This window comes from Engystomops pustulosus, chromosome 10 (assembly GCF_040894005.1).
Source record: "Engystomops pustulosus chromosome 10, aEngPut4.maternal, whole genome shotgun sequence".
NCBI classification, from domain to species: Eukaryota; Metazoa; Chordata; class Amphibia; order Anura; family Leptodactylidae; genus Engystomops; species Engystomops pustulosus.
The window spans coordinates 29,473,420-29,487,481 of record NC_092420.1 but is presented as its reverse complement, the minus strand read 5'-3'; the positions used below and the strand labels follow the sequence as shown (position 1 = coordinate 29,487,481).

Genomic DNA, 14,062 nt, shown 5'->3' with positions numbered 1-14,062 from the left:
TATGCAATAAAACATGTTTTCTTCTATTTATTGTGAAGAGTTCTTCTCTTATAGTCAATAGCACCTCAGTACAGCAAATGCACGGAACGGCAAACACGAGTTTTACTACTTTATATAGAATTCTGTGTGCAATAAATCATAGGGCGCAGGTTAAAATAAAAAGTGGTTCAAAGTACAATACAGTGATGAATAACATCTGACAAGTTCACGTAGTTGGCTAGCAGCAAAATGGCAGCATACTGCAAAAACAAAAATCTTTCAATGGGCTCAAAGCGGTTCTGAGGACAGATGGCATAGTAATAGCACATAAACAATACAGAAGGCATATGCTAAAAACTAATCTGTTTCAAACTAACCAATACTAGTACTCCCACCAAACCTGAGAACAAAGGGACCATGTTACTCTTTTGGCTTCTTGCTGATTGAATGATCACTCTTTCCCCTGATGGATCTACCCAGTGTGGTGTCTCGGTCAAGTCAAATAATCACATAATAAAAGGGGTTGCACCAAATTTGATTGTTATCCCCTGGGCATAACAATATGACTGGTGGTGACCTGACTGCTGATCGCTATCCTCAGCGATTGATGGAGTGGTAGGTTGAGCATGTCTCCTGCTGCTCCATTCAATATTATGGGAGAGTGAATGGGAATACTGTACTCTACAATTTACAATTTTTTGTTAGTATTGAATGGAGGGGCAGGACGCATCATCAACCTGCTGCTTCATCAATTGCGAATGAGTGGGGGGTCTCAAAAGCTGGACCTCCATGGATCAGATCTTCTTTCCTGTGTATAAGGGATGATTATTAAACTTGATACAACAGTGATCTATAGGAGGATTTGCAAACATACCTTTGAAATTTCTAAAAAAATTGCATATGGCAGGGAATACACAAGTCTCAAAGGCCACTTGACCTTCATTGCACTTTAAATCCAACAAAGCCTTGCACATGATCACTATATATTTGTAGTAAACATTCAATGGGAAAATGTTATAGACATCTACCTCCTACAAGTGGTGGGTCCCATAAGCCCAATAGATTATGCCATGTAAATGCCATCGGGATCTTACAACCAAAGAGAACTGAACAATGCAACAATAAGAGTCTTATCAACAAAGAGCGATTTATGATCCATAAATTGATCACTTGACCAATAAATTCACAGACTTTTACTGGTCATGACACTTATGAAGTGAACAGCCAAGTATATTCCTTATACACAGATATGCATAAAACCTCATCATGAAAGCAAAAACTTACTGCAACCAAAGGTGCTGTGCCCATGTAGATGCCAGGAGGAAGAACCATGCTTGCACAATGAATCCATCTTTATGGCAAGGAGAGAATATGGATTTGTTACAATGCAGTAATGGAGGATATATTTAGGATCAAACAATTTATATGTTTCTGTGAATAAAAATGGCTCCTTAATATAAATGGAATGGACCCAGTTCTTTGCGGTTCATGAAGAATCTGTGTTTCCTTGCATCATCTTATTTTTCGTATCCTATGTAAGATGTGGATGGTCCATGAACAATGGACCATGTCTTGGCCAGATTTCACAGAGTTACAACAGTGCAGAGGAAGGGAAAGCTTGTGTCATATATAATACAAGGAGTCCCCTTCTTCTACGGAACTGTGGCGCCAAACTAATCATGATTATATATCACTATGATGATCAGTACATGAAATCCAGCCAACACATGGTCCATGATGACTGACCACGGTCATGTACTTTATCCCTTAAAGGGGTTTTTCCCATAAAACAAGTTAGGCCCTATCCACATGGGATGTATCTCCGTCGTACCCCAAGATGGGCCGATCAGCCGGTCGTACATGGCTGGGTTGCTCCATTGCCGACAATTCTTCCACTGATCGGACCTAACTTGTTTAGAGGAAAACCCCTTTAAGGATTGTAAACTCAGACTAGGCAACCTAAAAATGCACCAGATTTGTTTTAACAGACGCTGGAGAGTAAGGGCGGATTCACACTGGCGTCTCCTCTGTGATTCCGTTTTTTGTGTAACTTCCGTTTGTTTTCGCTTGTTTTTGTTTGTCGTTTTTTCCCGTCTGCTTCCTTCGTAATTTATCAATCCCACTTTTTCCTTGTGTTAAATGTTTTTTTTTTTTCTCAGATCCCTTTATGAGACATTTGCTACAAATGTCACAAGTCATTTCTTTCCATTTTCTAAGTTTTCCTTAAGTATGGTTTCGTCTGGAGTTTTTTTTTTTGCGCCAAAAAATGTTGCACATTTTAGACAATTTGAAATAAATGTCATTTGCGAAATTTAGCACATCTGGAATAGAATATAAATGTGTCTTACTGATGAAAACAAATGTCAGGCGGATTTTTCCAAATGTTCCCAAAAAGGCGCAAAAATTGTGATGCACCAAAAATATCTCAAAAAAGAAAGAAACAACAGGAATAAAAATGAGGATAAATGACCCCCATGGCCTTCTATGATCTGCATCCTAGTAAAAATTTGACAGGTTTTCTTTCACTGACATCGGATCAGTGGGAAAAAAACGAAATAAAAAAATTGAAAACAATGGCTCAGTGAGGCATCTGCGAAAATTACTGAACCATGAACATGAAAAACAACGCCAGTGTGAAAGAGCCCTAAGGCCCGTTCCACACTTGCGAGTGTGATGCGATGAACTCGCATCACACTTGCAACGCATGCTGCCGGGAACGCACGGCCCGAACGCTGCCCACCGGGAGTGAACTCAGCATGTCAGTTCACTCCCGTTGTGCAGCGTTCGGGCCGTGCGTTCCCGGCAGCATGCGTTGTGAGTGTGATGCGAGTTCATCGCATCACACTCGCAAGTGTGGAACGGGCCTAAATCTGATGTATGTCTAGTTTGGATCTAGTCTGAGTTAATACCACCTTTGACTTTGTGGCAGAATTATACTACTTCACTGTAGAACCCTTAAAGGGGTTAAACATGACAGTATATTTACTGAATGGTGTACATCCACTTCCTAAATCCTAAAACCCATTAGAATTGCCTACAATAAACAACCCCATTGCTACGCTCCCTGCTATACCCTCCCATAAATATTGCGAGCCCTTGGGTCCTCCTTCCTCTAGTTTAGTGTCTTTTGTACTTCTTTGTGCTTGTAATGTAACCTATATGAACCCCTTTTCTCAAATATAGTGGTGTTCTAAAAATAAATAATACCAGTAATCATAATGAATATCCCTTATTGCACCGTTTCATAGATTGAAGCCATTACAGGGACTTGGTAGTGTTATAGTTTAAGCGCCTTTTATCGATGTGACGACTCTGAGTCACATAATCCTGTGAGTGGCTCCTACACCATGACCTAGGAGATCTGGATCTATCCTGCAGAGATCCAGCCCCCTAAGTCACAGGATGGTAATCTGAACTACAATGCCTGTATGCACATCCATAATCTAGCATTTTAGGGCACTGTGCTGAGAGAGCCTACAGCTCTTCACTGCCACAGCAAAAAAGGAAACCTGTCATCAAGATGGTCATTGTTCAAAGATGATGACATGTTCCAATAGCTTATTGTTGTATGTTCATTTTAAAATGCCTTTGTCAAACTGCAGAATAATTTTAAAGCATCGTGTAAAAAAAAAAAAAAGGTAATTTTGAAATGAACATACAATAAGCTATTGGAACATGCCTTGATGACAGGTTCCCTCTAATAGTGTGATGCAATGATGAACTAAAGACCACAGAACCCAGGAATTCATCATTACAAGATACTGAAACTATGACACTTCTATGTCCCAAAGATGGCCTCAGTTATCCATGCAAAGTGTCATTACACAGCCAAGTTTATAACTTCCCTCCATAATCCCTTTAAGATCCCTTTTTTTAATGGACGAAGTGTGTTTTTTGTTTGTTTTTTTTTTCATTTTGATTTGTAGATCTCCCCTAACAAGTTTTATCTGTATGAAACAAAATGTAGTCACCACCCCACTTCCATAAACACAATCCTTGTGGGAGGTGAAGAGAATAACCAATTTTTGAAAAAAAAAATAAAAAAATGTAGAGAACTGTTCCAGCCAGATACCTCATACACTATATACTGACAAGCAGATAGTGATGGACTAATAATGTAAGGGCAACCACTGACTGGTAAATGGGATGAAACACTTTAGGATAATACATAATAAATCCAAAAAAAAGTCCCAAAACACTGAGGAGGACCAGGCTCCATTGTAGTCTTTCTTGTAACAGCAATTTAAAAATAAAATAGCTTTCAGCTGCAGATTCCTGAGAAAATACTGCTCGCCCATGCACCGTGACCGTGCAAGAGATTTCCAGGTCAGTCCGACTCCCTTATTTTTCTCTCTCAGCTTCTGTATGTCTTCTAATGATGGAAAACTTTCCAGTGGGGTCAGGAATATACCATTTCTCCCAAATTTCAGAATAGGAGGCTGCTCGTCCCCAAGGTTTAAAATGTCCATTCCAGTGAAGAAGCCTGGCAGCATTCACAAACTGAAAGGAATAGCGCTTCCCAGTACTGGAACCTAAAATAAAGGTAATCAATGTCATTGAAGTGTAATCCTCAATTTAAATATCTTTCTCAGTGTGTTGCACACTTGGCCCTTAGGAGCTGGCGATGGCTCAGGACCGGTCCATAAAAGTCCCACAGTTAAAACAAAAAATTTCTCTTTATTTACTTTGAACAGTTAATTTTTTTTTTAATCAGCATGGAGATTGTTATAGAGCAGGAGGAGCTGAACAGATTGGACACCATGTACAATGTGCAGACAGGTTAAAAAGCCGATACTGCCTAAAATTTACTGAGGCTTACAGTACCGTATGCCGGAAGTAAAGAAAGGAACATATGAATACCTTTAGGAATTCTGTAAATGATGACCCTCTTCCATAGGTATGATCTACACATTTTAAAAGGGGTTGTTCACTTTCAGCATATAATTGATATTGTTTGTATAACTTTTCATTACACAATTTTCCAGTAGACTTTCTGTATCAATTCCTCACATTTTTCTAAAACTCTGCTTGCTGTCATTCAACGGGACGCTTCATTTTTTACTTTCTATGGATGGAAACCAGTCTCTGGTCATGTGATGTCACACAGGTGCACTGCTAGTTATTAGAGATGAGCGGAACTTCTCATTCAGGAAGTGCTGGTGTCCCTCTTTTCCAATCACAGCTGTGGCTAGTAGCTATGGGCGTTAATATGCTTGATTGGTTGTCTGACAGCCGATGTGGCAATATGTCTGGGTCATGTCAGGCACACCCAAATGGGAAATTCAGGTCTGGTCATCTCTACCCCTTTATATCACAGAGAGTAATTCAGTGTTGTGTGATAAAACAAGCCGTGCACCATGTGACATCACATGACCATGGACCAGCTTTATTCCAAGGGAAGTAAACAATGAAGCTTCGTAAAGAATGACAGCAAGCAGAGATCTAGAAAACCATGAGGAATTGATACAGAAAGTATATTGTAAAATTGTATAAACGTTACATAAACACTTTCAATTATTTACTGAAAGTGGACAACCCCTTTAAGCCCCTCACATTATACACATTAGGCTCCGTTAAGATTGGCTATCTAAGGTTCGCTCTTGGCCGGTAAATATGTAAGGATTCGGAGACTTACCCAAGTGCCTGACGTGCCACATTGGGTCAATACTTGAGTGCATCTTGTAGAACACAATGAGTAGTGGGGGTGCTGTGATGCTGCCGGCGAGGGTCTTGCTGTACAGTTCTTCCCTGTAACAAAACAAAGTCACAAAATCAATAAACTGCAGAAATCTCTCATTTTGCTACAGAAATATGTTGCCATATACGATACTAACTCCACATCCAATTCCATCCATTTCTCAAGCTGCCTGGTAATATTCTGCCGCCTCCATTCTGTTAGATTGGCAACAAAGACGCCCGGGTTAAAAGAGCAGGTGCTAGCCTTCATGCCCAGCTTCCTGATGGTCTCCTTCTTGTAGTCAAAATATCCAATGTAATTGTACTGTAAAAGAAAAGGTGTGTGTCGAAAAGTATTTTTTTTTTATAAAAAGAAAAAACTCTCAATCTTAAAGAGGACCTGTCAGGTCGATTTGGGACCATAAACCAACTACAAGTCCTTATGGACCTGTGGTTTAGGATCACATATCGCGAAACCTGTTTAGTCTTGCCTAAAATAAACACTAATCGCTATGCTCTCCGATATCCTGCCCTTCTTGGTAGGTTCCTCCTTCCACTTGTGCCAGTGCAGTCTAGTTCTGTGTCTTTTATACTACTTTATGCGTGTGTTAAAGGGAACTGGTCAAAAAATTGAAATTGACCTAATGAAATTGAAATTGACCTAATAAACCACTACCAGGATGTTGTCAAGAAGTTGAACAGCTTCTAAATCCTGTTTCTATCATGGCCCAGTGCGGTGGCATCATCCAGAAAATCAACTTTGAAGTGAGATGTAAGCTAGATGTATAAAGTCAGGGAGGCAGAGAGTTAAATCAAGCTCTCCCTGTCTCTGAACACCTCCTCTCCTGAGATTGACATCACCGGACTTTAGTAGATTTGATCAATGATCCAACTGATCAATGAACACAGGACTGTCAATTACAGTGAAGGGTGTTATAAGGCAGGGAGAGCTTGACTCTGCTATTATGTACACCTCCTTGACTTCATAAAACCAATTTACATCTCACTTGATGTAAGTGGCTTGACATCATACTGCTAGTGGTTTATTGGGCCAGGTTCCCTTTAATGTAGCCGATATGAACCCTTTTACTCAAATATAGTGTTCTATATGTTCTGTATGTTTCTTTTGCACCATTTCATAGAAAATTCAAGCCATTCGAGGGACTTGGCAATGTTGCATTTTATTGATGTGAAGACACAAAGTCCCCTCCCATGAGTGGGCGCTTCTTTCCATCACGTGACTGAGGGGGTATGGATTTATTGTGTAGAACATAGGGGATCCAGCCCCCTCCGTCACTGCATGGTGTCCCGGAGCCACAATCCCACATAATTTGGCAGTTTAGGACACTGTGCTGTAACTGAGAGGATATAGCTCTTCAGTACTGCAGTAAGAAATGGAACCTGTCATCACGAAGGTCATTTTTCATTGAGGACAGGTTCCAATAGCTTATTGCATGTTCACAAAGTATTTCTTAAAACAAAACTTTTAATCTTAAAGTGGCCAGAAAGACATAAAGGGGATGGTTGTGAGACTCTGGAAACCAGGTTTTTCAGACTTCCTTTAATTTAGAATAATGACAGGTTTAAAGTCCTGCACGTTACAGAATCTGTAACATAGACTGGACTTTGGGGTTGGGGGGGTCACCTTTTTAAAAAGTGCAATAACATCAAGCCTTACATACACTCTACAGATGTGTCTTAGTGCACAAAAACCAACATATATGATAAAATGGAGCATGTAATGCTAGACATAAGTCATGGCCAACTCTGCACAACACCTGAAACATACATGTACCAAATACAAGGGAGGGATGGGATAGCCGGACACCCCTGACAGCAGGTTATCTTCCCAAGAACAAAACACTATTTCCTCAGGGTTTAATAAAGCTTTTAGTATTGTATTGTATTGTATTGTATTGTATTGTATTGTTGTGTACAACAAACAAAACCCAACAACTTAATCTCTACATTTGCCATCATGGAGAAATTGAGGAGCCTCAAATTACATGGATGGGTGGTACTGGTTGGTTTGGCACATCAGGCACATCTTGTGTGTGGCTTATCACTATATTGCAATCTCTGGGGTCTCTTGATTCCTGTGATATGGAATTACATATAGTTTGCATCTCCTATCAAATATGTATATACATGGAATTCAGCGTAATTAATTATTGCCTTGTGACAGGGCGCTGATCACATCATGGTTACAAAGTCTTGTTATACCTGACTCCCGGCTCCTCTGACCAGGTACTTCGAGGTGACGGAATCACAATCCTCAGAGAATGCTGCTGCATGTCCGACCTTTATTGGGGTTTTGTAGAGTTCTACAATGTCACCTAAATTAAACAAAGTTTTTAAATTACAAATAGGAAAAGAAATGTTTGATTTTTTTGTTAGATACATTTCCATGAGGAATAAAAGAGCAACATCACACAGAGTGATAAGAAAAGATGCTCTATATTTGCTGTCAGACAGATTTGCTCTAATAAAATGAACGCCACATATCATAGGATCATAGTTTCTAGGGTCGAAAAAAGACACACATCCATCAAGTTCAACCAAGGAAGGGAAGGGATTGGATAAGGAAGGGATTTAGGGTAAACAATTCTATATAAAATATCCATCAATGTTATTTAGGTGTGAAAAGAGTTTGAAGCTCTCTGCTGTCCCTGCTGTGCCCAGCGCCTTAGGCAGGCTATTCCACAGATTGATAGTTCTCATAGTAAAAAAGCCCTGTCGCCTCTGGTGTAAACCACACAGAGTGTAATCTAGCCTGTCTAAACTTGTTACCTTTTGGAATAAATTCAGCAGTATAATGACCCAGGATAGATTTGAATGTAAAAAAAAAAAAAAGTTGATTGTACCTTGTACAATGACATCATCATCCAGATAAATTACTTTCTCTACTCCAGGGATCAAATCAGGGAGGTAGAATCTTGCAAATGTTAACTGAGGAGATATAAATAAAAGAGATAATATGATGTAAAACATGTCTGTCTAGATACAGACTATTCAGCATATTCCACATCTACTTACAGGTTTTACACGCTCATCTGCTCGGATTTTCCCCTCAAGGACCTGAGGATCAAAGTCCAGAATTTTGTACTTGACATTTTTAAGCTTAGATTCACTAATCCAGGTCCTATAGAAGAGTAATAAAAGTCATCAGTAAACTGTATCTGCTTTTTCACTTTTCCGGTTGCTTTTAGACCATAATTTGCAGAAAAATCTTTAATTAAAAAAAATGTAAATAATAAAACTTCCGGTGTGATGTCAGCAGGATTCCCTGCTATTTAAAGTGGTATCCCCAATAAGACAAGATACTTAAATATACTCATTCTCAAATTTACTGTTATTAACAAAAATACATCATATTACAGATCTAATTCCAATCTGTCTCTATCAGTCCTGGTGTATACAATTTTAGTTGCCCGGGCTCTGATAGTAAATCTTGTGATTATGGTCGGATTCTTCTCATGAATAGCTTCTTCTGTCTGCACGATGCAGTGTGATCTCTGTCCCTCCTCCTCCATTACAAGACGAGCTCACACACAGACATCTCCTACCGGAAAGCAGTAGCGTTCACAGGCTTACTCTACAAGCTACAGGCAAGATAAGATCTTTATAGCAGTGGAAGGAGCCATATAGCAGAGCTGACTGTGTGTGTTATAGCTGAATTAACAGGGTTTCATTGTGTGTTATATCCATCTCATGGATATAACCCTATGAATAAAGCAGGCGAGCAGCACTCTGTGAAGATGATTGGAATATGCAGCGTTTCAGCCAGCTAAAGGTAGCCATTCTCAAGCTTGAGAATGGCTACATTGAGCTAGCTGAAACGTTGCATATTCCACTTGTGAAATAAACTACTAATCTTCATGGAGTGCTGCTCGCCTGCTTTCTTCATTTGGAGTCCCTGGGACTGAGTCTGCACCCACTTTGGATGTTAATCCGTTACTTCACTGTGCCACCCTTCACTACTGCTGTTAATAAACCTGTACCCTGATAATCTAAGCACATTGTCAGCACACAGTATCTCATAGCACAGAGGGATCATGAAGTGTCTGCTTAGAGAGTTCCCATCCACACTCTGGAATTTTAAACTGAACCTCAATGAGCTAAAACAGCAATAAAACTGACTAAAGTTGTAAAATAAGGGGGTTAAATATGATCTTTATTGTGTAAAAATAATTTGTGAACTTTCTTTCATGGGCACACACATTTAACTCTTTACATAACCAGTACCACAACTAAAAACATGAGTCATGAGATACTCTGTGTGTCATGAGCAGGGTGTGTTGGTCTAAACCTAAGGGTATTTACAGTGTACACTACACACTCACCGATACCACATGTACTGTATGTGTTATGAGTCTACTTATTGGTTTTAACAATAATTGTGCATCGTTCTTATACAATGTAAAACGTAACTTTTATTGATGAATAATATTCCCTGTTTGTAGCAAATTCAGTGATACTATTTCCTCCAAGACCTTATTGACACATGTACTGTGAACTGAGTATTGATAGTTCTGTTCTGCCTTCTTAATATGTAAAGTGAAGCCTCCTGTCTTTTACCTCATCAGTCAGACATTCTGTCCATAAAATGGCCGCAGATGGAGGGTCATGTGATCTCTATCTGTCCATGAACAATCGCCCTGACAGGACCTTTATTTTATACTCATGAAAACCATTATAAGGTGGTGGCAGGGTGATTGTACATGGATAGATCACATGACCCTCCATCTTCAGCCATTTTATGGACAGGAATCTATTAATACATGTATATTGATATGTTACTTAATAATCCCCCCCCCCCACTTACACACACACGAGGTAAATATGACGTGAAGTGGCCAACCCCTTTAATTTATTTGTGCAGTGTATCACTTCCAATCAATGCTTGTTAATAGTAAATGGTAGAAGTTATACCTGAGATGTTCCTTGGTATCATTCATGGTCACAATGTAGAAGGTGACAATGGACTGTGTATTACTGGAGATACTGTTGATTGCAGCAATGGCTCCTCCAAGTCGATTCTCTACAGCTGTGATAACCACAGGGACCTCCACAAGCTTCTTCTCTGGAGCTTCTGGAAGGAAATCTATCCGCTGAAACCCTACGAGACTGACATCTGGATAACAGAAGAAAAAAAAAGATGATAAACAGCAAACATAGAGGGGGACATTCATCATACGGCTGTGTAACGAGCGCTGGTGTATGATGAAAGCCCGGCCTGTCAGCTCCGGATACATCACAGGAGGCTCAGGCCCTGCCTGGCGTAGAACTGCACTACAACCGGCCGAGTGGTTGCAGGCTATAGCGGGTGCGCAGGCGCGGCGCAGGAATGTCCGCACCCAGACAACCTGCCGGCTGTTGCAATTATTTCAGGCCTTGTACGCCAACAAAACTGTCATACAGTGATAAATCTCTCCCAGTGACTGGAAAGACTAGAGAAGAAAGTTTCATGTGTAATGACGTTTCTGAAGATGCCGCTCACCTGAACTTTGCCTCTTCAATATATCACTGAGGCCCAGCAGATTGTGATGGAGGATGAGGAGGAAGACCACTGCTGCCAACACAATAATCGCTATATTCACTGGGAGACATGAGCGTAAAGATGTAAGTATCTGTACAATAGTATATTAAAAGTTTTTTTTTTTTTTTTTAACTCTCGGTAACTAATAAAGAACTTATATACTTACCTTGGTCCTTAAAGGGGTTGTCCACTTTTACCAATTAATTGATATGTTTACTTCCAGTGGATAGAAATCTGTCCATAGTGATGTGAAGGACACGCAAGTGCACGACCCGTTATTATCACAGAGAGTAATAGGAGTTGTGTGATAATAACGACTCGTGCAACTGCCTGTCCATCACATCACCATGGACAGATTTCTACCCACTGGAAGTAAACAGAGAAGCTTTCTATAGCAGGACAGCAAGCAGAGGTCTAGAAAACCACAAGGGATTGATACAGAAAGTATATTGGAAAATTGGATAACTTTTCCTTACACAAATCATATCAAATATTTGCTGAAAGTGGACAACCCCTTTAACTCCAGTTGAAAGGGGTATTATTCCCACTTTGGAGAATAATGAATTTTATTGTTTGTATGATGAAAAATAATACAATTTTCAATATACTTTCTATATCAATTCCTCACCTTTTTCTAGATCTCTGCTTGCTGTCCTTCTATAGAAAGCTTCTAAGTTTACTTCCAGTGGATATAGATCTGTCCATGGTCATACAGTTCACACTTGTTATGCCATAAAGAGTAATCAGAGCCGTGTGCTATACCGAGCCGTGCACCTGTGTGACCATGGTCAGATTTCTGTCCACTGGAAATAAACAATGAAGGTTTCTATAGAAGGACAGCAAGCAGAGATCTAGAAAACCGTAAAGAATTGATACAGAAAGTATATTGGAAATTTATGTAACTTTTCGTTATTTAAACAATACCAATTATGTGTTGAAATGACAATATCCCTTTAACGTGACACCTCCTGTTTCTGTAGAGATAAGAGGATCAGCAGTGACATCACATCGGTCGGCACTGTGCTGCTCTACATCCTGTGACCTGTATTACACAGCAGTGATGTCAATACTGAACCCCTGTTTATTAACAAAGACTGATAATGACAAGAAACCCCCATGTTGGGCCATAAGTAAGTACTTTAAATATTATTTTTGCACCACTTGGGGCAACAGTAAAATAAAAAACTCTTTGATCCCAGACAGCCCCTTTAAATGTTAAAGGGCACCTACCACCACGAATCTACCTATAAAGGTAGATCGGGTGGTAGGTGGATGTATGGGACGTGAGGATAGCCCTTTTTAGAGCTAATCCTCACGTCCCCGCTAGCGTAGTATAAACTTTATTGCCCTAATATGTTAATTTAATTAAGCGGCTACCGGGGCGTGGAGTAGCCGGACACGAGGCTACACGGCGCGGCTACTCCACGCCCCAGTAGCTGCTTTCCCCCGCCTACCCTGTGATCTTCGGCGCGCAGCTCCTGGCAGCTGCGCGCCCTCGTCCGAGAAGCCGGAGTTCTGCGCATGCGCAGTAACTCCGGCCTCGTTCCCGAGATTGCGCATCTTGGCCGGAGTTACTGCGCATGCGCAGAACTCCGGCTTCTCGGACGAGGGCGAGATTCGTGGTGGTAGGTGCCCTTTAAACAAATGCCTTTACGTTATAAGCACATCAAATAAAGACTGCATACTAGGCGATTGCAGCTCTGGCATTGACCTCTAGTATCATGAGGTTATACATCATAAAATACAGTGTAGCATGACAAGAAGATATTATAAACAATTTTAAATATTACATTACCTTTGCGGCATGTCATTTTTGATTATATTTCTTTGTTCCTTATCAATCTACAACAAAAGTACAAAACAGAAGCATCCATTTGTCAATTGTATATTTTATAATTGTAACCCCAGCCAAAATTATTTTGGTCTCTGCGACAAATTTAAAACTTTTGGGTTGCCATAAGAACCAGGATTAACAATAAAGCTTCATTGCAGACGCCTTAGAGAACTGTTACAGCTGATCATTGTAGCCTGGGACTAAAGCACAGTAAATTACCAACATCCAGAGGGCCTTTTGTAACTAGGGGTCGTCTGTAAGTCGTGTGTTCTTAAGTCGGGGACCAGCTGTACCGCAAATATTCAATGTACATACATGTAATCTGTGTCATCTAAATGTCATTACCCTCAACCACATGTAAAAACCACATAACACAACATATCACAATGTCCTAACACAGTTCCAGCTCTGCTACATTTGTGATTTTACACTGATCAGAACCGATCATCACAACCAGCACCAATCTGGCTTGCAACTATAGGGGATGCTGGGAGTTGTAGTTTCCTAGATTTTGGAGTAGTGCTGCTTACTGACCCATTGACTGATGTGAAATGCAAACTTCCTTATGCAAATTGGTTAATTTATTGGCAGTATTATATATGATATAAATATGAATGCAAATAGTATATAAATCATACACCCTGTGAAGCATTAGTGGATTACTAGATAGCAAGGAGCAGACACTACCAAGAATGAGAGAGACCTGAAACATGTATCATACATACATAATCATGCCAGTACATACATGACACACATATACATGCATTGTGCATACATAGTACATACATCATGTAGAGCGGCTGCAGTGCTCAGGCCCCGCCTCCCAACACTCGACTACACGCAGCCGAATTGCCAACTCAACAGCAGCAATCACCCAGCCGCAGGCCACGCCCATCCCCAGTCACGTGACTAGAAGGGCCTTACCATATGACTATAGAACCGCTCTGAGGCACCCGCCACCATTTTTGTCGCGGGCAATTTATTTTTAAAAGATTTAAAAATAATACCAACAACCAACTCATAAAAGAAACAAA

At 40.2% G+C, this 14,062-nt stretch overlaps 1 protein-coding gene across 1 annotated transcript; it reads right to left on the bottom strand.

Annotated features, from left to right (window-relative positions):
• Positions 1-96: 96 nt before the first annotated feature.
• On the bottom strand, positions 97-13,943 carry GLT8D1 (glycosyltransferase 8 domain containing 1). Its single transcript, XM_072127256.1, has 11 exons — positions 13,815-13,943; positions 12,990-13,036; positions 11,156-11,254; positions 10,588-10,789; positions 8,692-8,797; positions 8,520-8,604; positions 7,879-7,991; positions 5,814-5,980; positions 5,615-5,727; positions 2,844-4,511; positions 97-2,623 (listed from the first exon to the last, which is right to left on the bottom strand). The coding sequence occupies exons 2-10, from the start codon at positions 13,003-13,005 to the stop codon at positions 4,321-4,323; spliced, it is 1,092 nt and encodes a 363-aa protein (XP_071983357.1). The 5' UTR covers positions 13,006-13,036; positions 13,815-13,943; the 3' UTR covers positions 97-2,623; positions 2,844-4,320.
• Positions 13,944-14,062: the final 119 nt, after the last annotated feature.